Source organism: Notechis scutatus, chromosome 2 (assembly GCF_049901735.1).
Source record: "Notechis scutatus isolate UNSWTSFEM ecotype Mainland chromosome 2, rNotScu1.2, whole genome shotgun sequence".
Lineage (NCBI taxonomy): Eukaryota > Metazoa > Chordata > Lepidosauria > Squamata > Elapidae > Notechis > Notechis scutatus.
Window position 1 is genome coordinate 249,187,976 of NC_142010.1, and position 23,768 is coordinate 249,211,743.

Sequence of the window (23,768 nt, forward strand, 5' to 3'; positions counted from 1 at the left end):
AATATGAAATGCTCATTGATGACCATTTTCCTTAGAAAAACCAGCTTCGCTCCAGAAACCACTCTGAATGGGATTTTGAACAACCCTGTTTTTCCAGTTGCAGTTTTCTTTACCGCAGACTGAGTTTGAGCAGTTGATTCATCGGTTATTTTTTTTAAAAAAGTATCTGACTCAAGGAAAAAAAGTAATAATGAAGAAAAGGGCTTTGTCTTCCAATTTCAGCTACAAGAAACAGTTTTATTGGGATGAGGTCTATAAGTTGCACAAATTCTGGAAAGCTACCACTTGAGAGCTGTTTATTGTTCATAGACATTTTGCATGAACAAGGAGTTGTTTTGACATTTTGGGACCCCCATTTGCAAGCCTGTGGGAATTACACTTAATATACTGATGGGGTTTGTTGATATTTTCACAGCTGTTGATTGTACAATTTGAACAGCATGTTTGATAGTCAGGTGTTCTGGAGATGTTGCACACTTTTTTAATATATAATTTTTTAAATTAAACATAACAATTCAAAAACATTGAACTTAGTGGAGTCATTTTGACATAACTTTTGGTCATCATTCTAGTGAAATATAATAGAATATAAATCTTATATATATTTATACATATATATATACACATATATACATTTATTCATCCTTATTTATATCTTCCAACACTCTTAGTGTTATTTAAGTCTCATGATCACAGATGTCCTCTTAACAATTCTTTTCAATCTTGAACCCTTCCTTTCTGTAAAATCTATTCCAAATTCCATAATATTCTGATTCATCTTTATTTTTCATCTCTAGTGTTAGACTACCCATTTCAGCGCAAGTCAAAATTTTATTTATTACTTCACCTTCACTAGGAATTTCTTTCTCTTTCCACTTCTGGGTAAGAGATGTTGCACATTTTAATGGATTTGATTCTATTAAGAATCATCTGCAAGGATCACGTCCGTTTCTTGAGTTTTGTACAGGTAATCCTTGATTTACAACAATTCATTTAGTGACTGTTCAAAGTTACAACAACACTGAAAATAGTGATAGCAATAGCACTTAGATTTATATACCGCTTTACTGTGCTTTACAGCCCTCTCTAAGTGGTTTACAGAATCAGCCTATTGCCCCCAACAATCTGACTCCTCATTTTACCCACCTCGGAAGGATGGAAGGCTGAGTCAACCTTGAGCCGGTCAGAATTGAACCATTGACAGTCATCAGAATTAGCCTGCAATACTGCATTCTAGCCACTGTACTATCACGGCAATGGTGGTATTCTACTGGTTTGGCTCGGTTCTGCTGAGCCGGTAGCGGCGATGAGCAGCAGAAACCGAACCGGTTCTCTCCACCGCTCTCTGTTAGGCCCACCCACCCGCCTGGGCTCCCATACTCACCTTTATCCTCTGAATTTGAAGCGCAGCTGCTTTGCGCGGCACAGAAGAGTCTTGCAGTCTTGCAGGAGGTGAGTTAGAATGCTTCTGTGCCTGCGCCAAGTGCGCTTTTGGTGCACGCACACACAAAGTGTGTGCATGCGCGCAAAGTGTACCCACCAAGCCACACCCACCGAACTGGTGGTAAAAATATTTGAATCCCACCACTGTACCACAGCTCCTAACCCATGACTAAAAACGTGACTTATAACCGTTGCAGGATCCCTATGGTCACGGGATCAAAATCCGGACGCTTGGCAACTGCTCCTATTTATGATGGAGTCATGTGATCACTTTTGGTGACCTTCTGACAAGCAAAGTCAATGGGGAAAGCATATTCGTGTAATAACCATGTTACTAACTTAAACAACTACAATGATTCACCTGCTACCTAACTATGGTGGCAAGAAAAGTGATAAAATGGGGCAAAACTCACTTAACAGATGTCTCACTTAGCAACATAAATTTTGGGCTCACTTGTGATTGTCAAGGACCTGTGAAAATACCTTAATGATCCAATTGTCCCTCTTCAGATTCGAGTTTTTCATCATAACGTAACCAGCGCAAAACTAGGTCACGTTAAGAAATAAAGACATTTTATTCCTTCTGTTCTGATTTCAATAGGAGAATGGGAAAAGGCATTAATTCCCCGGCGGAAGCCTTGCCTTGTTAACATGGCTGTAATTCGACATATTCTCTAACTTAATCAGATTCAAGCTTTAAAGGGTGACCAGACAGGGCAAATAAACCAGGACATCGTTACCTGCTTTTGTTAATAATAGTAAGTTTGAAGTTTGCCCGTTTGTAATGCTAAAGGATCTTTCCTTGCATTGATCCCATTACTGGTCTGTTCCCTTGCAGGGGAAATGCAGGTACACCTCATCTTACAACAGTTCATTTAATGACCGTTCAAAGTTACAACAGCACCGAAAAAAGTGACTGATTACTGTTTTTCACATTTGGTCAAAAGTTGGAAGCTTGGCAACTGACTCATATTTATGATGGTTGCAGCATCCTGGGGTCATATGATCACCTAAGAGATTGGATTCCCATGTGTCAGAAATGGTGTAGGGTCTCCTGCTTGGGCTAGATGACCTAAAATAGTGATGACGAACCTTTCCGGCTCTGAGTGCCAAACCAGAACAGAGCAGGGGAGAGGTAGAGCAAGGCAGAGGTAATTCAGAGGAAGACCCAGGGCCACCCCTCTTCATCCTAGGGCACGCAGGGTGGAACAGAGAGGGGAGCAACATGAATTGCATGGCTTACGGGGGAGGAAGGGCCCTGATTCCCTTCATTAGCTGCAGCTGGGAACTCAGTGTTTATGATGCAAATCGTGAATTATTTGGTATTGTCCAAGGCTTATCTGGATTCCTGGAGTCTTCCCAACTGTGTGTGTTTGGCTGTGCTTTCAAGTCTGCAATTCCTTCTCCTGCCCTGTCAAGTTAATTACTGCAGCTTTGTTTGTTTGGATTTTTAGTTACAGTTTGTAGATACTTTGTTTTCAGACTGAATTTTCTCCACTTAAAGACTGTTCCTGAGAGAGTTTGTCTCCAGCTGAAGATAACCTGGACATTGGGGGACAAAGTTGGAGATAATTAAAGGGACTCTTCTTGCTTATTTAACTGCGTTGCCTTTGTGCCATGCCCCGGGTCATCACATTGCAAGTGGGATTAGATATAAGAAAATGGAAGGAGAGACTCATCTTTATGGAGCATATTTATGGAGAAAATGAAAGATGGGCTATTAACATGCCAGGAAAGGAGAGTTATTAGCTTGAGCTTGTCTTCTTTGCCATAAGTGGGCTATTCCTAGTCTCATGGCTGCAAATGTTGCTATCTATACTCCATTGGTCAGATTCCTTTCTCCATTTCTTCTAGTTTGGATAGTAAGTACTCAAGATGATTTAAGAATATCTCAGCTAAAAAAAGGTTTGAGCGTACTGACTGATTGACATTCTTTTGATTAGCATCAACTATTCGTCTTGGAGCTGATCTCAACCCCTGGTGATTTCATGGGCACAACCCTAAGTCACTGCCTTGTTTGGAGCATTTATTTTTATTTCTCAGTCTAGTTCTGCACTTTCACAGTGTAGTTTGTCACTGAAATATTATACAAATAGAACCCTGATTACATTAGTGAGATCATTCAAGGCCAACTAGGTCCTACCATTTGTTAGAAGCATAGCATGAACTACATAAGAGGAAATTATGTGAAGAATATTTTAGATGCAATTCATCAAAACAAAACTACTTGAAGAGGACAAGCTGAACTTTATGGGATCATCATGAAAATATTTTATTTATATATTTGAAATGAAACATAGGAACAAAATATCCTCATGATGACCCCATAAGTTTCATCTTGTCCTATGTGTTGTTCATATTGTCCTTTAAGTAATGTAGAAAATAAAAACAATTTAAGAATTCATTATGCCAATTAAAAAATCATTAAAGTTGAAAGTAAAACACAAACTATTACAAAGCTTGGCTTGTCCTCCAGATATGTTGGCAAGAAATTTTGGAAGCTGTAGCTCTATTATCTGGAGGATCATAAGATGAAGTTAGCTGACCTTAAAGAATGAAATATTTCTTGGAGATTAATTCCAGACAGTGAAGAAACTATGCTAAAACTGAAGAATAAAAAGCTAATCTTTATGATACAGATTAGATCCAGGGGTGGGATTTTACCGGTTCTATAGAACCGGTTGTTACAATTCTGCACAGTTTGGAGAACTGGCAAATTGTGTCCCTGGCTGGCCCCGCCCCTCTCCACTCATCCCTCCCCTCCCCTCCCCACCCAGTCAGTCCTTATGGTATTTTTTTTCTCCCTCCTGACATCAGCTGTTCCGATGATAAGCTGTGTCGGGATCCCCCTCGCTGTCTTACTGATTTACCCAGGAGGTTTCCTGAGGCCCAGGAGGCAAAATAAACAGAGCGGGGGGGAGGGGTTGCTGAAGAAAAAAGAAGCCACGCCTACCCAGTCACATGGCCACTCCCACCTAGCCACTCCCACCTAGCCATGCCCACAGAACCGGAAGTAAAACTATTTGTATCCCACCCAGATTAGATCCATAATTTATCTATTTATCTATTTATTACATTTATTTGCTTCTCATCTTGCCCTGGGACTATTCTGGGCAGCTTATAACAATAAAGCAGGGGAAAAAATATGACAAAACATATAAACATTAACAATAGCAAAGGAATAAAACAAAAATTAAAAAAATGGAAGTTAACAATAGCACTAGACTTATATCCTGCTTCACAGTGCTTTTACAGCCCCCTCTAAGCCGTTTACAGAGTCAGCATATTGGCCCAACAATTTGGGTCCTCATTTTATTGACCTCGGAAGGATGGAAGGCTCAGTCAACCTTGAGCTGGTCAGAATCGAACTGCTGGCAGTCGGCAGAATTAGCCTGCAGTACTGCATTCTAACCACTGCGCCATATGGCTCTTGTACAATAATATGCCATTAAAGAAGATGGGTAGAACGGGAACACGAAACGCAGGTGGGAGGTGTGGTCAGCTAATTAGTCCAATAGCCACCTCCAGTGTGGAACTCTCCCATTTGGTTCCCAGGCTAATTGGCAGAGCTAGGTCTTCAGGCCTTTCGGAAGGATAGGAGGGTGGAGGCAAACCCCACTCTTGGGGGCAGGATGTTCCAGAGGGCTGGTACTACAGCAGATAAGGTTCTTCTGGATCCCATCAATCAGAGTTCCTTGACTCACGGACCGATAATAAATTAGGATTTTCTGAAAACGTTGGACATTTAAAAGGAAAAACAAGCTTGCTTCACAACTAACTGATCTCACTTAGAATCTGCCACATGGCTATTATTAGAAGCATTGAGGAGAAGGATCTCATTTAACCATCCACCTATTGAAATCAGGTCACAATTAATTTAAGGGGCCATTTATTTCAAAAGATATATTTTAAGCAGGATATAAACACAATGTCTCAAACGTGCTTCAGTGGTTCACATGGTTGAGTTTGGCATGGAAATAATGGTATAATGTTATACACTGTAAACATAATAAACTCTAATATGAATAGTGATCACTTTTTAAATAAAGCTAAGTTTCAACTCTTTTTTTTTATTCCCTAGATCAATTTGTTAAAGCGCTGGAAGATTACCAAGTGGTTAGCCCAGAAAGAGTTGATGGAGACGGACATTTTCTCTCCTACCATTTACATCTCCATGCTTCAAACTTCAGAGGGAAAAGAGACTCCAGGAGAAGAGACAGTAAAGCATATTATAAAATTAGGCACAAAAACACGGATCTCTTCTTCGACTTAACACTTCACCGAGAATTACTGTCCAATAATTATGTTCTGGAAAAGCGCTATGGCAACTATCTCGGTGCTAAGATCTCTCCGAGCACAGGCACATCGTGTCACCTTCTTGGGACCGTCATGGATTCTGGTTCCAGGAGTGGAACAGCAGCGATCAGTACTTGCAATGGGCTAGTAAGTGACTGAGTTATTCGGAAATCTTTATCGCTCTTTGTAACTGTAAAAGGAAAATAATCTGAAACCAGCCCAACTTTAGGAACTATGCATAAAAAAAAAAGAAACTGATTTTAAAATGGACCCAAATAGCATTATAGGAAGAGTTACCTGGTACCTACAACTGGGGGTTTGTAGGAAATTTTTATCTTGAGGCCAGCTTTAAACTCATCCTATGTTAAGCCATAAGAATTGTGCAGGAATCTGATCAATTATGTTTACTTGATGGCTGTTATTCTAGGATTGTTATGCTTTGTGGGCTGGTAGTCATCTTTAGAATTTAGAATTCAGAGAACATCACTACTTTCATAAAAGCACTGAGGGAGATGAGTGAGTTAGAAATAGGAAGTTAACATAAAATAATAAAATAAATCATTGTTATGGAAGGGTTTCTCAATCGCTATTAGAGAAGCCATGAGGATTGAGATTGTGAATATATCACATCCATCCATCCCTCAGTCAACAGTAGGCATCTTTAGCAGTGGATACTAGCCTAAACAAAAATGGCAAGTGTGGCCATATGACACTAAAACTGCACCTCTATTTCTGGGTGTGTGGAATGTGTGCAATAGATGTTAAAAAATGACTGAGCTTGGATTCTATCGTTGCACCTGCCATTTGAACCCATTGCTACAGATGTATCTGGATATCATCACATCTGTTTCTTCAGAAGGCAAATTGGAGATGTGGAAGGGAAAACAAAAAAAGTAATAAAACCATAATTTGTCCACAACTTAATTGCAAGGACAACCATTCCTTACATTCTCAGCTATCAAGGTCAGCCTTTGATGGACCTTGGAGCTGACTGCACTAACATTAGGGGACCTTAGGTGACAAAGTCAACTAATACCACTCTATGAAGCCTTAGTAAGACCATACCTAGAGTACTGCATCCAGTTTTGGTCACCACACTATAACAAAGATGTTGAGACTCTAAAAAGTGTGCAGAGAAGAGCAACCAGGATGGTTAGGGGACTGGAGACTAAAACATATGATGAATGGTTGCAGGAACTGGGCATGGTTGGTCTAGTGAAGAGAAGGACCAAGGGAATCATGATAGTAGTATTCCAATATCTGAGGGGCTGTCACAGAGAGGAAGGGGTCAAGCTATTTTCTAAAGCACCCGAAGACCAGACAAGGAATAATGGATGGAAACTGAACAAGGAGAGATTCAACCTGGAAATAAGGAGAAACTTTCTGACAGTGAGAACAATCAACCAATGGAACAGAAGTTGCCCTCTGAAGTTGTGGGAGCAGCATCACTTGAGACTTTCAAGAAGAGATTCGTCTGCCATTTGTCAGAAATGGTGTAAGGTCTCCTGCTTGGGTGGGGGTTGGACTAGATGACCTACAAGGTCCCTTCCAACTCTGTTAATCTAATCTAATCTAATCTAATCTAATCTAATCTAATCTAATCTAAAAGTCTAAAATAGATTATGAACTACATTAAGATTCATGTGAAACAGGTGTTCCTCGGCTTACAACAGTTCTTTTACTGACCATTTGAAGTTTACAACAGCACTGAAAAAAAGTGACGTAAGACCATTTTTCACACTTATGACCATTGCAGCATCCCCATGGTAATGGGAACAAAATTCAGATGTATTTTATTTATTTATTTTAGAAAATTTATATTGCTCCCTGCTTCTTATACTGATATAAAAACCATATAAAAGAAATAAAAAGAAAAATAGTAAAATAATAAATTAGTAAAATAATAATCCCCCACCCCGGCAACAACACATATTAATACAAATCATTTAATGGGTTCCATCCCACTCTGGGTTCCCCAGGCCCACTGACAGAACCATGTGTCAGCACTTTCCGGAAGAGTGTGGGCCAGTCTAATCTCTGGGGGAATGATGTTCCAAAGAGAGGGAGCCACCATGGAGAAGGCCCTTCTTCTGGATCCTGCCAGATATATCTTCCTAAGGGATGGGACCCGCTGTCAGGATTCCGGCAGTTACCCCAATTAAATCATGAATCTCGAGCCAAACTTCCAAAACTTCAAAAGGATTTATTGGGAGTTAACATATCCGGCACTGCCTGGGTGTAGCCAACTCTGGGACACATGATTCATAGTCACCCTTGACCCTGGTTTTCCCCCACCCCCTGGGTGTATCACAATTCATATTCTCCAATGGGACACATCCATAGCAAAGAGTCATCAATCATGTTCTCCAGTTAGATCTTTGCACGGCAGAAACTTCAGTCACCTAGTTACTATCTCTGAAAAACTATGAATGGAATGCACTTTTGATTTCCAAGCTGTCGCATTGCTCTTTCAAACCCCTTTCCCTCCTCCCTTTCTGTTGGCAACTCTAAAAAGACCATTGAAATATTTTATGAGTTGACACCCGCAACATTCCTTGCCTCCAAGGATGCTTGGCAATGGTCTCATATTTGTGACGGTTGCTGGGTTCCCGGGTCACATGATCACATTTTGTGATCATCTGACCAGCAATGTCAATGGGGAAGGCAGATTCACTCAACAACCCATGTTACTAATTGAACCACTGCAGTGATTTGTTTAACAATTGTGGCAAGACAGGTTGTAAAGCGGGGCAAAACTCACTTACTATCTCACTTATCAACCAAAATTTTGGGCTCAATTGTCATGACCCTGGTGGAGTCTGACTCTGAGGAAGAGGAGGAACAGCCAACAGGGAGTGGGAGTGTGGCTCCAGAGGTGGCTGGAGGAGGCTGGGGAAGGGCAGAGGCTGGCTAAGCAGTCAGAGGAGGATCCAGGCCCATCCCCTATCCATTCTAGGTCACGCAGGGAGGAGAGGATCAGGGAAAAGCAAGGTCTACTCAAGAGAAGATTACCATGATCCTCCTCGTGGCTTGGAGATGGGAGCTATGTATATAAGTTTGCAACTGCATAGTTAGAATTTGCAGGAGTCAATTTAGTGTTCACCTTGAAAGAGGTTTATCTTTGCTGGCGTTCTTCCCATAGACTTTTCTCGGTTATTTTCCTGGAGTTTATAATTAGTTATCTTGGCTTGCTTCGGAACTCTCATCAATGAGGTTTGTTCTGGTTTTCTGTTTGCCTCATTATTTACTTTTGTGACTTTAAACTGTGCCTAATAAAACAGTGAAGTTTAAGTTGAAGGCCTTACCGGACTTTAATGTATGTTTTGGGTTTGGGGTTATTTTGAGAGACTACGGGTCACCACACAATTGTGGTCATAAGTTGAGGGCAGGCTGTATTTGTGCCAAATATAAGAATAGCTTTGTAAGGTTAGAGTGACATTTCACAGAACCAATCTTTAGGTGACCAACATGATAGTTTTTGAAAAACTTGAAAAAGAGCAATCAGAGGCCCAGCTGTGATGACCCGGAGTGTAACACAAACGTAACAAAATCCAAAATGTAAATAAATGTCCTTTAATGCTTCCAACTTGGCCCCACTGTTCAATAATTCTCAGTTGGTGATAAAACATACTCAAAAATAGTCTTCAAAAGAAAGCAATACAGTCCGAACTTAATGAGCAGATAGAGGTGAAATAAAAAACCCAAAACAAACTACAATGACAAAATTTCCACAATGGTCAAGGAAAAGTAATTAGCAAATTCAAGGAGATAACAAGGCACAGTCTGTTGGAAAGATGACAACCAAGATAACTTCAGCTAAACACTCTTTGCTTCTGGCAACGCTGTGTTTTAACCCTCTCTCTTATATACTATTCTCCTCAGCTACAACCAGTGAGGGGGATCATGGCCGCTTCCTCTCTCGTAAGCCAAGCTGTTGCTTTCTCCGTTCCTCCCTGCATGTCCTAGGATGCAGAGGGGACGGGCCTGGTTCTTCCTCTGACTGCCCAGCTGGCCTTTGCCCTTCCCCAGCCTCCTCCACAACCTCTGGAGCCACACCTCCACTCTCTGTCAGCTGTTCCTCCTCTCCCTCAGAGTGTGACTCTAACAAGCGCATGACACCAGCTGAGCCATGCTTCCAGTTTGGGGTTCAAATGAGCTCTTAGACTTGGATGCAACATAGGTTCTATAAAGTTATCCAGTCCTTTCTTTATAGTGACTTAAGATTATCCTTCCATGTCTTAGATTCCTTTTCTGTCCTTTCCTTTTCTTCTTTTTGTTCCTTCTTTTCCTCATATATAAGAACTAGAGGTTCTGTGTGATGACCCGGGGCGTGGCACATAGTCAAATAAGCAAGAGTCCCTTTATTATCTCCAACTTTGCCCCCAATGTCCAGGTTACCTTCCCAGGAACAGCCTTTAACTAGAAAATTCAATCCAAAACGTGGTACATACAGACTGTAACTAAAAATCCAAACAAACAAAGCTGCAGTAATTAACTTGAAAGGGCAGGAGAAGGAATTGCAGACTTGAAAGCACAGCTAAACACACACAGTTGGGAAGACTCCAGGAACCCAGATAAGCCTTGGACAATACCAGATAATTCACGATTTGCTTCCAACAACTTGCTGCGCTCAGCTTCTCTTTTTAAACACTGTGTTCCCAGCTGCAGCTAATGAAGGGAATCAGGGCCCTTTCCTCTCCCGTAAGCCACACAACTCATGTTTTTCCCTTTTCCATTCCATCCTGCGTGCCCTAGGATGAAGAGGGGGATGGCCCTGGGTCTTCCTCTGAATTCCCTCTGCTTTGATCTATCTCTCTCCTACACTGCCCGGCCGGACTGTGTCCTTCCCCAGTTTCTTCCACAGCCAACAGAGCCACAATCCCACTCCCTCTCAGCTGTTCAGCCTCCCCCTCCGAATCAGATTCCGACAGGGGCATGACATTCTGCTACAGAGCTGCTGATCCCTATTTTTGCAGCTTCTTAAGATGTTAGCCCTTCAAAGATGGCAAATTTAGGAAACGGGTTATGAAGAGTTTTGAAATGCATTGATGTTTGGGGCTTCATAACAGAACATTGAAAGCCTGTCTAAGCTACTCTCAGCTTCAACTGATACCCAACACAATCAAGGTGGAAGTGTGCTGAGTTTCTTTCCCACACTTTCTACTTTCCCGGGACTCAATTCTCTTTTCTGTAACCGCCGGGCATTCCCTTCCTCCTTCTGTGAGTCAAACCCAAATTCTGTCACTGGGACCTATTCCAGCCTTAATTACTGAAAATCCATGATTTCTGTTCTTTTAAGACAGGAAATATGAAAATCACAGAAGACCAACAGGCTTAACCTCAACTTCCCAAGAAAAAACAACAGAAGAACCACGCTTTGCTCATTCATTAGACTTAGTCATATGTTCTCCTTCATCATCTGATGATGTCCTGATGGCCAAAGTAAGGACGCAGATTGTTGAGGGCAACAGACTCCCATTGTAAATGGTTCAGAGAGTTCTGTAAAACACCATGGGGTGGTATGTAAATCTAAGTGCTATTGCTATTGTTATTGCCATCATCTTAAGTCATCGTGGTTCTCAAGGAAAATTGTGATGCTTCTGGCTCTACTATAAATTGCTGTCCCTCTCTGCCATCTCCAGATACTTGGGGATGTAGCAATTGTAATAAGCACTATAGGTATAGGCATTTGGAGGAAACCTTAACAATATCATGTGTGACATGATGTCATTGTGAAATTACACACTTCGTGTCATTTGTGCAATAATGTCATAACACACGTGATGCCCTTTGTCTCCAGAGATGCTCAGGATTAAAAGTTTGCAGTCCCAACCTACCAGGGGACTGTCAAATTTTGGAAAATCTGCTCTGTTTTAACATTAAATGTCAAGGGTCCTTTTGGGGCCATGCATTTCTTTGACATCTAGATAATTTGGGTTTCTATCACTACGGTAACCTGATTTATACACTCTGAAAATTTGAGACATTGTCTTATGGGGCAGGAAAAGAAAGACAGAATTTCTCTTGAATTTTCAAAACAAGGCATTCGGGTTGGATCAAAGCCAACCAGAATATCTGGAATGTGGAGAACGATTTCAGTTTTGGCTTAGTCCCTAGTCCAAAAAAGAGACTGCGCTTAGTGAGTTGGCAAGCAGCTGCAGCCTGCCAAATTCCAGCCCCAGGTATGTTCTTGATCCTTAGCTCTTCCTTCTTTCCACAGATTAAACAAAGCCAGTGTAAACATTTGAGAACATTTCCCTCCTTTTGGCTTCCACCCCATTAGAGAGAAATGAAAAGGCTTTGCTTCCCAGCAGGTCTGTAAAATCTCCTGTGTTCAAAAGCATACTTGAAAAGTGGGCCTGGTATGGATGGAAACATCGCCTGTCTTTTTTGTGTGTGTACAAGTTTTATTTCAGTTTTCACAAAAAGAAAAAAAAATACAAGTAAAACATCTTTTTTGAAAGCAGCATAATCCCGGGTTACATCTCTTCGTACAGACACAAATTCAAGTTCATGCTCATTTTTATATTCCATTCCATATCTTATTACTATTCTACATTTTCTACATAGCTTCTCCCCTCTTTTAACTTTCTTAATTTTATTTTATTTATTTCATCTCAATTCAAATCATTGTACTTATATTCTTTGTCTGTCCTGTTTCAATTGTCTACTATCTTTTCTCATTAAACAAAATTTCTCCTGTAATCACTGATTGGAGTATGACGCCTTTATATCTTTCCCCTAAAATTATAACACTTAATATAATACATAGCTTCCATTCGGATTCTGCTTGGCACATTCTAAAACTACACATTGTATTCTTGAAAAAAGAAAAAAAATTATACATATATAATATACCGTATATACTCGAATATAAGTCGACCCGAATATAAGCCGAGGCACCTAATTTTACACAAAAAACTGGGAAAACTTATTGACTCGAGTATAAGCCGAGGGTGGGAAATGCAGCAGCTACTGGTAAATTTCAAAAATAAAAATAATTAATTTGGGAAACGATCTCACTATCATGAAAGGTTTAATTGATTCACTAACCCAAAAGAAGATGATGATGACAGCGGGAGGCAGGAGTCACTCTCTTCCCCTCCCTCGGAGGCCCCCTGAGTCAGGAGTCACTACCGCCGGCGCGGCCCCAGTCCCGCCGCCTCGGGAAGGGAAAGGCAAAGCGCTTTTGCCTTTCCCTTCCCGGCTGGGGCTGTTGGGAGTCGCTGCCACCGAGCGGCCCCAGTCCTGCTGCCTCGGGAAGGGAAAGGCAAAGCGCTTTTTGCCTTTCCCTTCCCGGCTGGGCTGTTGGGAGTCGCTGCCGGAGGCCGCGACTCCACACCATTTTTTTTTCAGAGGGAATCTGACTCGAGTATAAGCCGAGGGGGATTTTTTCAGCACAAAAAATGGGCTGAAAAACTAGGCTTATACTCGAGTATATACAGTAATTAAAACAACAATCCGTTCCAATTCAATTCTGTCATTAATATTAATATTCATTTAAATCTTAACATTTTGCACATTACTTTTCAGATAAATATCATACTTCTATGGGAACAATTATAAACTTTCCATAGTTAATTCCCCCCCTCTTCACTTATATTTTATAAAACATTGACTAAAATGTTCCCGTTCCTTCCTAATTCAATTTTCTCATTTATTTTATTTCATTTATTTTATTCACAAACATTTCCCCAAACCACAACAACTATTTTATCCCTCTTTTTAATCATATGTTGTTTCCAATTTTCTAAAATTATTTCTATTACAAATATAACAATACAATCTTATGTACCTTCACAGAATCCCTTTTTCAGTTAGATTTTCACCCATTATCTCTAAATAGGTACTGTTTCTTTACATCTTGCTCCAAACCTTTGTAACTTCTCTTCCTTTCCTTCTTCCCTCTTTTCTTCTCTCTCCCCTTTTTACCCCCTGTCTCTCCACCTCCATTTCCCTCTTCTGTATTCCCCTTTTCTGTTGCTTTCCAACATTATATCCACTTTTCAAATTATTTTTCCCTTCTGTTGTTTTTTTAGGTCTTAAATTCTCCATTCTCTTTCCCTCCTTTCCCCTTTCTTCCCCACATAAAATTGCTTGTTCATTAAAGATGGCTTCTTCTTTCTCCCAGTCTTCTTGTTTTGCAGTCTTTTCTTGTTGTTTCTCGTAGTTGCAGATCTCCATTTCTAAGAATTGAAAAACAAAGCCAAAAGAGCCCTTCCCTTCTTGTGCATCTTCTTTGTATTTTTTAAGTTCTATTTTCAATTCATCCAGAAGTGATGCCATTGTAAAAAATTTTAAACAACCACCCAATTGATTTTAGTCATTCAAATATAATAACCAAAAATCCAAAAGTCACCAGACAGTCCAAATACCACAGCTGTTTCTTTTTGCACTTTCTTTTTTCCCACTTTCTCTTCCTGGGGTTACTATTTAGTTGCAAAATCTCAGTTAAAATGTATCTTTTAGAAGTCTTGTTGAAGTTTTACTTTAGATTCTTTTGAAGTCCAGGCAGTCTCCTCCCTCCAGATCCTGCCCTTATTCTTTTCCTCTCCCTTCCTGCTTATAAAAGAAAAAGTTTTTAATGTCCAGAAATCTTTATTGTCCCTTTGGCTTTTAGTTATATTTTCAGCTTAATTGCCTATTGATGCCAAAGCGGATTTTTCCAATTTCTTATTCCGATCTCTTAGTTGTCAATGTAAGGAAGGAGAGAGAAGAAGAAAAAACCTTTCCCTTTTCACTTTCTTTCGCTGCTTACGACCTTCTTTGGGAGCGATGTTATCTTTTGTAAAATTTAAATTCCAGGGTACCTTAATTGTTGTTTTTTCAGCTTTACCCGGTCAGCCAAAACTTTCACTTCTTATCTTCCTCCTGCACTTTCTTTTCCGGTTGAGTTCTTCTTTGAGGCGGCCATTTCTGACCGCTGCTCCTACCGGCTTCAGGAAAGGGAGTTTGGCCAGCTGAGGAGGAGAGATGCGGCTCTCCTCGACCCTGCTGGCTGTCTCCCCCTTCTTCACCACCTCTATGGGGTGGCTTAGCCCCGAAGCCAGCTGGCTCGGGGCGCTCCAGCGGCGAGCCCAGGCAGAAACTGCGCATGATCGCAGATTCCTGTCTGTCGCCGAAGCCCTTCAAACCGGAAGTCGGAAACATCACCTGTCTTGTTTTAGCTCTGTACAGGTAGCCATCATAAAAGGTACCTGGAGAAAACCTTCAAATAGAAATATCAAAGAGTTTAGTGTCAAACATTGCCAAGAAAAGAGGCAAGCATCAAAATGCAATGGCAAAGTCTGGGACACTCCAGATGTGCTGGACTACCATTCCCATAATTTTCAACATAGTTGGAGAAAACTGACATAAGTTTTGTTCTATGCAAAATCATCAGGAACCTATTCCTGTCTCCTATTAGTAACAAGCCTCGAGGTTTTCAAAGGGGTTCTGAATAAAACTGTATTTTTTAAAATTTGCAGCCCAAATTTTAAAGGTACAATTGTTATTTTGGTGGTGGTGTAATTGTGGCTGTGGTTGTGTGGCATTGTGGCAGTAACCAGGATACCACAATGCTTTTGCAGAGTAGTATCTTGGCTTGGCAAGGTACTAGTCCTGTTATAGCTTCCACTTGGCTTACACCCTTCCCAAGTTGGCCACAGGAGGGTGAGCTGCTTCATACTAGAGAGAAAGAAAGGTGACTGATTCTTCCTGCAGGGTCAGCCAAGGTTCCCTCTCTTCCTGAATATGCCTTGCAAGTGGGCGCCAGAACAAGAAAGTTCAGAGCCATCAGGAATCTGACTGCCTGCACAGAGCACCAGCTCATCTCCCCACCTAAGTGGTACCTATCTATCTACTTGCATAACTGTTAAGTGGACAGAAGCTGAGGCGAGTGACAGGAGCTCACCCTGCCACACAGTGCTTGGGCTCAAACCACTAGAGCTGAAAACATCTCCAGCATCAGTAAGTCACTGAGCCACTGTGCCTCTTAGGAGTACAATGTACACATACTTCTTCGTACCTTTAATTTCTCTTTCTGTGCATAACCTACTGCTTCTTAGTCTTACTATTTCTGCTGCATACTTATTATTTGTTTGTTTGTTATTTGTTTGTTTGTTTGTTTATGGAAATTTATATTGCTGCCTTTTCGCACATAGCGACTCAAGGCAGCTTACAGGAATATAAAAACCTCATATATAAAACAATAAAACTAATAAAAGAGAATAATCACACAACAAATTAGTAAAATAATATAATAACAACCCCCCCCCACTCCCCAACCCAGTGACAACACATCACACAAACCATTTTATGGGCTCCATCCCACTCTGTGTTTCCCCAGGCCCATTGGCAGAACCAGGTCTTCAGCACCTTCCAGAAGAGTGTTAGAGTGGGGTCCATTCTAATCTCTGGAGGAATGATGTTACAGAGAGAGGGAGCTACCACAGAGAAGGCCCAAATCTCCCTCAGGGATGGGACCCACAACATTCCTTATCTCCCTGCTCTGGTATTACGTCAATCATGAGTCTAAGAGAAAAATTTAAACCTATAACCTAGAGCATCCTGGAAACATTGAGGGAATACCTTCACAAACAAATACACACACACACAAACACACACATATAAACATGCATGCAGGTGTTCCTCGACATATGAACACTGTTGGGTCCAGAATTTCCATTGCTAAGCGAGACAGTTGCCAAATAAGCTGTGGCTGATTTTTATGATCTTTTTTGTCATGTTTAAGGAAATCACTGCCATTGTTAAGGGAACTGTGTGGTTCTTCAGCAAATCCAGTTTCTCCCATTGACTTTGCTTGGTGGAAACCAGCTGGGAAGATCGCAAATAGCAATGATGTGACCCCAGGATAATGTAACCTCTGTGAAAATAACCCGGTTGCCAAGTGCCCAAATTTTGATCACATTATTGGGGCCACTGCAATGGTCATAAATGTGAGGACTGGTCATAAGTCACTTTTTTCAGGGCTGTGTAACTTCAAATGCCTGCTAAACAAATGGTTGTAAGTTGAGGACTAGCTCTTACACACACATACACACACACACACACACACACGCACATACTCACATCTTGATTTAGAATACAGGTAATCCTTGAATTACAACCACAATTGAGCCCAAAATTTGTGTTGCTAAGTGAAACATTTGTGAAGTGAGTTTGCCCCATTTTACAACTTTTCTTGCTACCATTGTTAAGTGAATCATTGCATTTGTTAAGTTAGTAGCATGGTTGTTAAGTGAAGATGGCTGTCATGCCCTTGGTAGAGGCAGACTCTGAGGGAGAGGAGGAACAGCCGACAGGGAGTGGAAGTGTGGCTCTGGAGGTTGTGGAGGAGGCTGGGGAAGGGCAGAGACCGGCTGGGCAGTGAGAGGAAGAACCAGGCCCATCCCTTCTTCATCCTAGGACACGCAGGGAGGAACGGAGAAGGTAACAGCTTGGCTTACGAGAGAGAGAAAGCGGCCATGATCCTCCTCATTGGTTGCAGCTGGGGAGAATAATATATAAGAGAGGGTTACAACACAGCACTGCCAGAAGCAAAGCGTGGGCTGAAGTTATCTTGGTTGGTGTCCTTCCAAGAGACTGTGCCTTGTTATCTCCTTGAAGTTGGTAATTACTTATCCTGGTCCGTTGTGGAAATTTCGTCATTGTAGTTTGTTTTGGGTTTTGTATTTCACCTCTATCTGCTCATTAAGTTCGGACTGTATTGCTTTCTTTTGAAGATTATTTTTGAGTACGTTTTATCTCCAACTGAGAATTATTGAACAGTGGGGCCAAGTTGGAGGCATTAAAGGACATTTATTTACATTTTGGATTTTGTTATATTTGTCTTATACTCCGGGTCATCACAATGGCTTCCCTCTTGACTTTGCTTGTCAGAAGGTTGCAAAAGGGGAATCACATAACCCTGGGACACTGCAACGGTCATAAATATGAATCACATATTTGAATGTTGATCATGTGACCATGGGAGTGCTGCCACAGTCGTAAGTGTGAAAAACGGTCATAAATCACTTTTTTCAGTGCTGTTGCAACTTTGAACAGTCATTAAATGAACTGTTGTAAGTCAAGGACTACCTGTAGTGTATTTTAAAACGGCTTGCAAGGCTAATTTAAATCCAAATATAATGTAAAAAAGTAGATTGTATATATGGATCCTTAAAAAAAACAAACGCATATTAGACTTCCAGTTTATCCTTTTAACATCTCTTGAATATCTATCTGCCTAGCCCAGGTCCATTGGTGTTAATTCCAGATTATGAAATCTATTTGAAAGTCTTCAGTTGTTAGGAAAATAATCTCTCTACGTGCTCATGGACACTCTTGCTATATTAATGAATTCCCCTCAGGTAGTCTAGTAGACAATAGGACCTGTGTATTTTTCAAGAATTCAGTTTGCTAATTAAAGAATTTGATATTTCAATGATTCCCATGTTTCTGTTTCTGTTTTTCATTATAGTAAATGACATTTAAGAAATGCTTTCCCTCACTTTCCTGTAGAGAAGATCGAAGTGGTTTATATGGTATAAAAATGTTAATTAGCCTTGAAGGAATAATCAGAAAGAGGCTGTTTCCTAGGTAATCCTTGCTTTTTGAGCTAAATCTTTACAAGCATTTCCTACCACTTTTGCATGCTCAGTAGGCTTTGAAAAGTTCTGTTGAGTGGGGAAGAGAAATCAACCCGTGGGAAGAAATATCGATCTGATTCAGTTCCAAGCCAGGAGAAAGACACTGGAAACATGGTGGCTGATTGGAAAGATGGAAGTGGGCAGCTGACCACATGGAGTTGAGTGTGGGGTTTGTTTATACCTTCTCTTGGGCTTTGCACTTGAGCTTCCTGTTCCTGCGCAAGAACATGTCTTCTATTGGCTGTTGTCAGACTTCCATGAGGCCATGTAAGGGTCATATCTGGCTCTATAGACAAAGTACAAATCCTAGGAGTTTGTCTGAACTAAGTTTGGTTGAAATTTCTGAGGGTGATGCAATGAAGGTGCGTTGGGCAATTCCTATTGTGGCTGAGGGCTAATCCTACCTTTGTTCAGGCCTTACTACAGGGAATTTCAAAATTGAATTGATTTCTGCCTGCAGTATTTGCTTTGCCTATGAATAGAGCTACCTAGATACTTGGCTTCTTTCAATAAACTCTTTATCACTTAAGTGCTGATATCTGCTGAGGGCTGTTAAAAAATGTGGGGGCTGCTTTCTCCCTTTTAAAAAACATGTTTTTCCATTTCTCACCCAGGGAAATATAATATTCTGCCTTTTTAATATTTCTCAAAATATTTCCTTCTTCTAGGAGAGGGGTGGGTGCTTACTTTCTACAAATCCCACAGACCTTTAGCCTTAGACCTGCTTCTGAGGTTTGAAGGCATGGGAATAACACCTTGCACTCAACGAGACCGATTACTCTACAGACCTAGCTCAGATCAAAGCAAAACAACAATGCTGGCCCTTACATGGCAGTTGAAAGACGACACATCCTTTTCATTGTTTTCCATGGTCACAGATGGATAAACCATGGAAATTGACGAAGAGGCAAGGACAAAGGTCACATTCTCTGTCTGTCCTTAGACATTTTTGATCATGGAAATGAAAGTTTCAACTTCCCTTTGCAACCAAGCACAAATAGAATATTGCGTTGTTTTTCTTCTTCTTCTTTTGGATCTGTGTCACCAAAGTCTTTGCAACAACCCAACTCTTTTTTTTTTTTTTGGAAACTACTTTCCCCAGGAGGTGAGAGTTATTTTCCGAACGAACCACCCTTTCCTTCCCCTCCCTGAAAAGTTCAATCCCAGTTCACCACGATTATCTTGCCATTGTAATGCTCCTATCAGGTCCATCTTCACTTTCATGGAATAACTTTGGAGTTCTATTAGCATGTAAGGAAAAAAAATGTGGCTATTAGCTGTTAGGATTTCCAGTTGAAGATGCAATGTTGGGAGTTGGGTAAGATAACTCTTCATGAACACATAACAGGGACTTGTAATGGAAAGCAATTAGGAACCACCCCAGCACAGGGCAATGCCATTTCAAGGCAAGGAATGGGAAGGCCAAGATCTTCTTTCATTATGGTTGATGGTGTGTCCTCTTTTCTCAATGAAGGGGATTCTTGGCTCACTCCCCCGTCCAACTTTGGAGAATCCACTGTAGCCGCATAGCAGCACAATTTGATTAAAAAGACCCAATGTAGGCTTGTTGTCATGCTAGCATTAAGAGTTTGGAGGGGCAACCTAACTTAGCCACTGCGGCAATAATAGAAACATGGGGAGTTGCTAGAAACCAATACTTCTATTGTTAGGATGGAGATGTGTGTTTAAGACACAGCTCTGAAGAGGTTGGAATGAGGCACTCAGTTACTGGCTGGCAAATGAGCACTGTTGACCATTTTCTGTGCTCAAACGTTGGTTCCAATTGATTCTCTGTGCTAGACACATAAAATGTCTATGCTTGATGTCCTGATGGCCAAATAAATATAATAATGGTCAAGCCAGTCCAGATCAGTCTTTAAAACAGTCTGTGTTTTAAATTAGAAGAAGGAAAGAAGGAAAAGTTGATTCACCTGGGAGAATCCATCATACCTATAAACTTGCTAGTTAATTCTCTCAGCTGCAGTTTCCCCCCCAAAAAAACAATTCCAGTTTTTCCAAGAACAATTGTCTAGTTTTCCTCAGGAGAATGGAATTCCGGGATGTGATAGAAAAATCATTATCCCAACTTCTAGGTTTTAGAGAAATTTCATTAATAAATTGATCACATGCACTCCAAGCATTCTGTAAGCCTTGCTGGCATATTTTTGCTGATGTTTAGAGGTTAGATACAAGCCAGTCAGTTCAATAACAAAGAATATGAAAATATCATGAAGGTGGAACATCAGGTTTTTAAGAGCTATTAAGTTCAACCAGTTCATAATTTCTAATCTTTATGACAGCGTTGGAGTTCTACCGAGGACTTCATAATGAAAACTGATCTGAGAGTTCATTAAAATTTATTATCATGTTTGCAGGTTCACATTTGTGAACATGTTTGCACCTGCTTATTTCTCCCAGGAACAAAGACAATTAACAACAGATGGTATTGTGGTATTACTATATTATGTGAACTTATTTGAGAAAAAGCAGATAGTAAAAGGAAGTTTGGTTTGTTCCCATTTTGTTCCCTGGGTTATCCCTCTTCAAATAAACAAGAGTTCTTAGTTTCCATTACATGCTATATAAAGCATACTGAGCTGTAACTAATGGTGCTTACCCGCTGGGTAAGGTGTATCTGTTTTTATTTGGTCACAAGAGGTTGTCCTTTCTTTGTCTTCAGCGTGGAACCTGAGATACCTACCAGTTTTTTACGGAGATGCTCAATCATCCAGATCATGGTTGTCCCAAAGGTGCTTTTTCAAGAGGCAGCTGAACTTTCTGGTTTTTCTTTGAAGACATTTCGCTTCTCATGCAAGATGCTTCTTCAGCTCTGAATGTTGTGTTAAGTTGTGCCTTCTTTATGAATTCTGTGACCAGTTCCAATACTTCTGTTAGGTAGAAGTGATGTCAACCAGTGGTGGGATTCAAATTTTTTTACTACCGGTTCTGTGGGTGTGGCTTGGTGGGCGTGGCAGGGGAAGGATACTCTAAAACCTCCAGTCAGAGGTGGTATTGGCCGGTTCTCTGAACTACTCAAAATTTCTGCTACCGGTTCTCCAGAACTGGTCAGAACCTGCTGAATACCACCTCTGGTGTCAACTCTTGGAGTATGTGTTCCACTCTCTCTTTCAAAATGTCAATTGTGAAATCAATCTTGTTTTATTCTTTCATCGAGGAATTGGAGCTGGACTTTCTGCAGGATGTTTTCTGCCCTGCGTCCCTTCACTGTTGGGCTTTATGCAGGCTGTTGGGGACAAGTCTGTGTTGTCTGTATCTCAAACTGAAGCACAAATGGTTCCTGTAGTCTGCAGTGTTTCTGGAAATCCATTCCACTAACCAAGTCATAGCAGTCCCAGATGCTGCTATGTAAATGCCCAGGTTTTAAAAGTAACCTAATCTAAAGGGACAAAAATTGAATAAGGAACCTGTCTTTTACAGGCAGAATGGAAAATACTTTCTTTTCATCCTGGGGTTCTCTCCCCTCTTTAGCTGAACAGCTCTAGAAACACTATCCTTGGAGCTCAACTTACATATATACAATAGACAGGCTTGGCATAAAAATTACTGATGAAAATCTAAAGCTGCAGGCTTGGGGATTGAAAGCATAATGTAGCAAGATCTGTGGTTTCTGAGGAGTGCAGTGAGAGTGCCTACAAATTGGTTGCTTTGCCATTAAAACTGATCCCCAGTTATGAGGGGTTTTGGTTTTTTTTAGCAACTTTAACAGGCATGGGCTTCAACTCCCAGAATTCCCCAACCAGCAAGGGAACTTTGGAGGTAAAATCCCTTAAAATTGTGGAGTTTGGGAAACATTGTTTTAGATCAGTGTTTCTCAAACTTGGCAACTTTCAAATATGTGGATATCAGTTCCCAGAGTTTAAAATAAGAGAATAACAAAATAACATAGTTGGAATGGACTTTGGAGGTTATTTACTTCAATCCCCTGCACAAGCAGGAGATCCAATGCCCGTGGATGGCGAACCTATGGCACCAGTGGTGGGATGCAATTTTTTTTACTACCGGTTCTGTGGGCATGGCTTGGTGGGCATAGCTGGGGAAGGGTACTGTAAAATCTCCAGTCAGAGGTGGGATTTGCCGTTTCTCCGAACTAGTCAAAATTTCTGCTACCGGTTCTCCAGAACTAGTCAGAACCTGCTGAATACCACCTCTGTATGGCACACATGCCGGAAGTGGCACGGCGTTGCCCATTGCTCTTCCAGGTTCTGGCGTGCGCCAGCCAGCTGGTCTTTGCATGTGTGGGAGTGCCGGAAACCTCCTGGGAAGGCATGCACGCTGGCCATCTGGCCTTCTGGTTTCTAATGTGCATGCGTGCACGAAGACCAGCTGGCTGGCATGCACATTTCAGCACTTGGTTCCTTTTTGGCACGTGCATGCTCCCGTTTTGGCACTCGGTGCTGAAAAGGTTAATCACCAATGTCCTATACCATTCCAGACAAGTGGCTGTCCAGTCTCTTCTTGAAAGCCTCCAGTGATGGAGTACTGGCAACTTCTGAAGGCAAGCCGTTCCACTGGTTGATTGTTCTCACTGTTAGGAAATTTATCCTTATTTCTAAATAAGTGTGGGTCTAGATAAGCAATCTTCCTATTAGCGATTGTATTTATTTACCAGCTGCCAAATTGGTGCCTGTGCTTGCATCATATGTTTCCAAAATACCAAAACATATTTTTTTCACATTTTCTCCTCTAAATCTGCACTTCTCTTTTCTGTTAGGCATATTTAGTCATGGCATATTTAGTAACAGAACAAGTGTCACAATTGATCAGAATTGAGAGTGGATGCCTTGTGATTGCCTATCAATAAGTGTCTGTGCAGCAGGCTGATTTTTTTCCTCCTCGCTGGCAATCAATGAACCTCCTGCTGCATATTCCGTCATCAAAAATAAGATAAATTTCATCTATTATTATCCATGAAATTTATTCTGGTGTTGCACAAAATAGAAACAATAAAGCAGAGGAAAACCTTTTTCCATAATAAGAAGTTTTCTTACCCAAAGTGAGTCTGTTTATTTAATAAATCTATAACATCTCTCGATGGCATACAGATTTAAAAACAGAACATTTAAACAAAGGAAAACACCCCCCAGAACACAAATATTCAAACTGACGTATGAAATCCCACAAGAGGCTTTTTGCTGTATAACCTAATGCCTAGGGGAAACAGCCAGATTTTCAAAGACTTGTCAAACTCTGTCATAACAATATTTCAGGTAAATCATATAATGATACCTGGACCAGCATATATCCACGAATCTTGTTTTCTCCTGTCCATGAGTGGTGTGTAAATACTTGTCCTTTTATTCAGAAATCTATCAAATTCAAGAGAATTATATACCACTAAAACTCTTGTGTCTTATTTGTTTGTAACCTTAATTGGGCAAA

General features: G+C 40.9%; 1 protein-coding gene across 1 annotated transcript in view; it reads left to right on the forward strand.

Moving 5' to 3' along the window:
* Positions 1-23,768, forward strand: part of ADAMTS12 (ADAM metallopeptidase with thrombospondin type 1 motif 12) — a 187,079-nt gene that overhangs the window by 772 nt on the left and 162,539 nt on the right. The window contains exon 2 of the mRNA XM_087958535.1: positions 5,525-5,886. Within this exon, the coding sequence (XP_087814661.1) occupies positions 5,525-5,886 (362 nt within the window). The remainder of the gene's footprint in view (positions 1-5,524; positions 5,887-23,768) is intronic.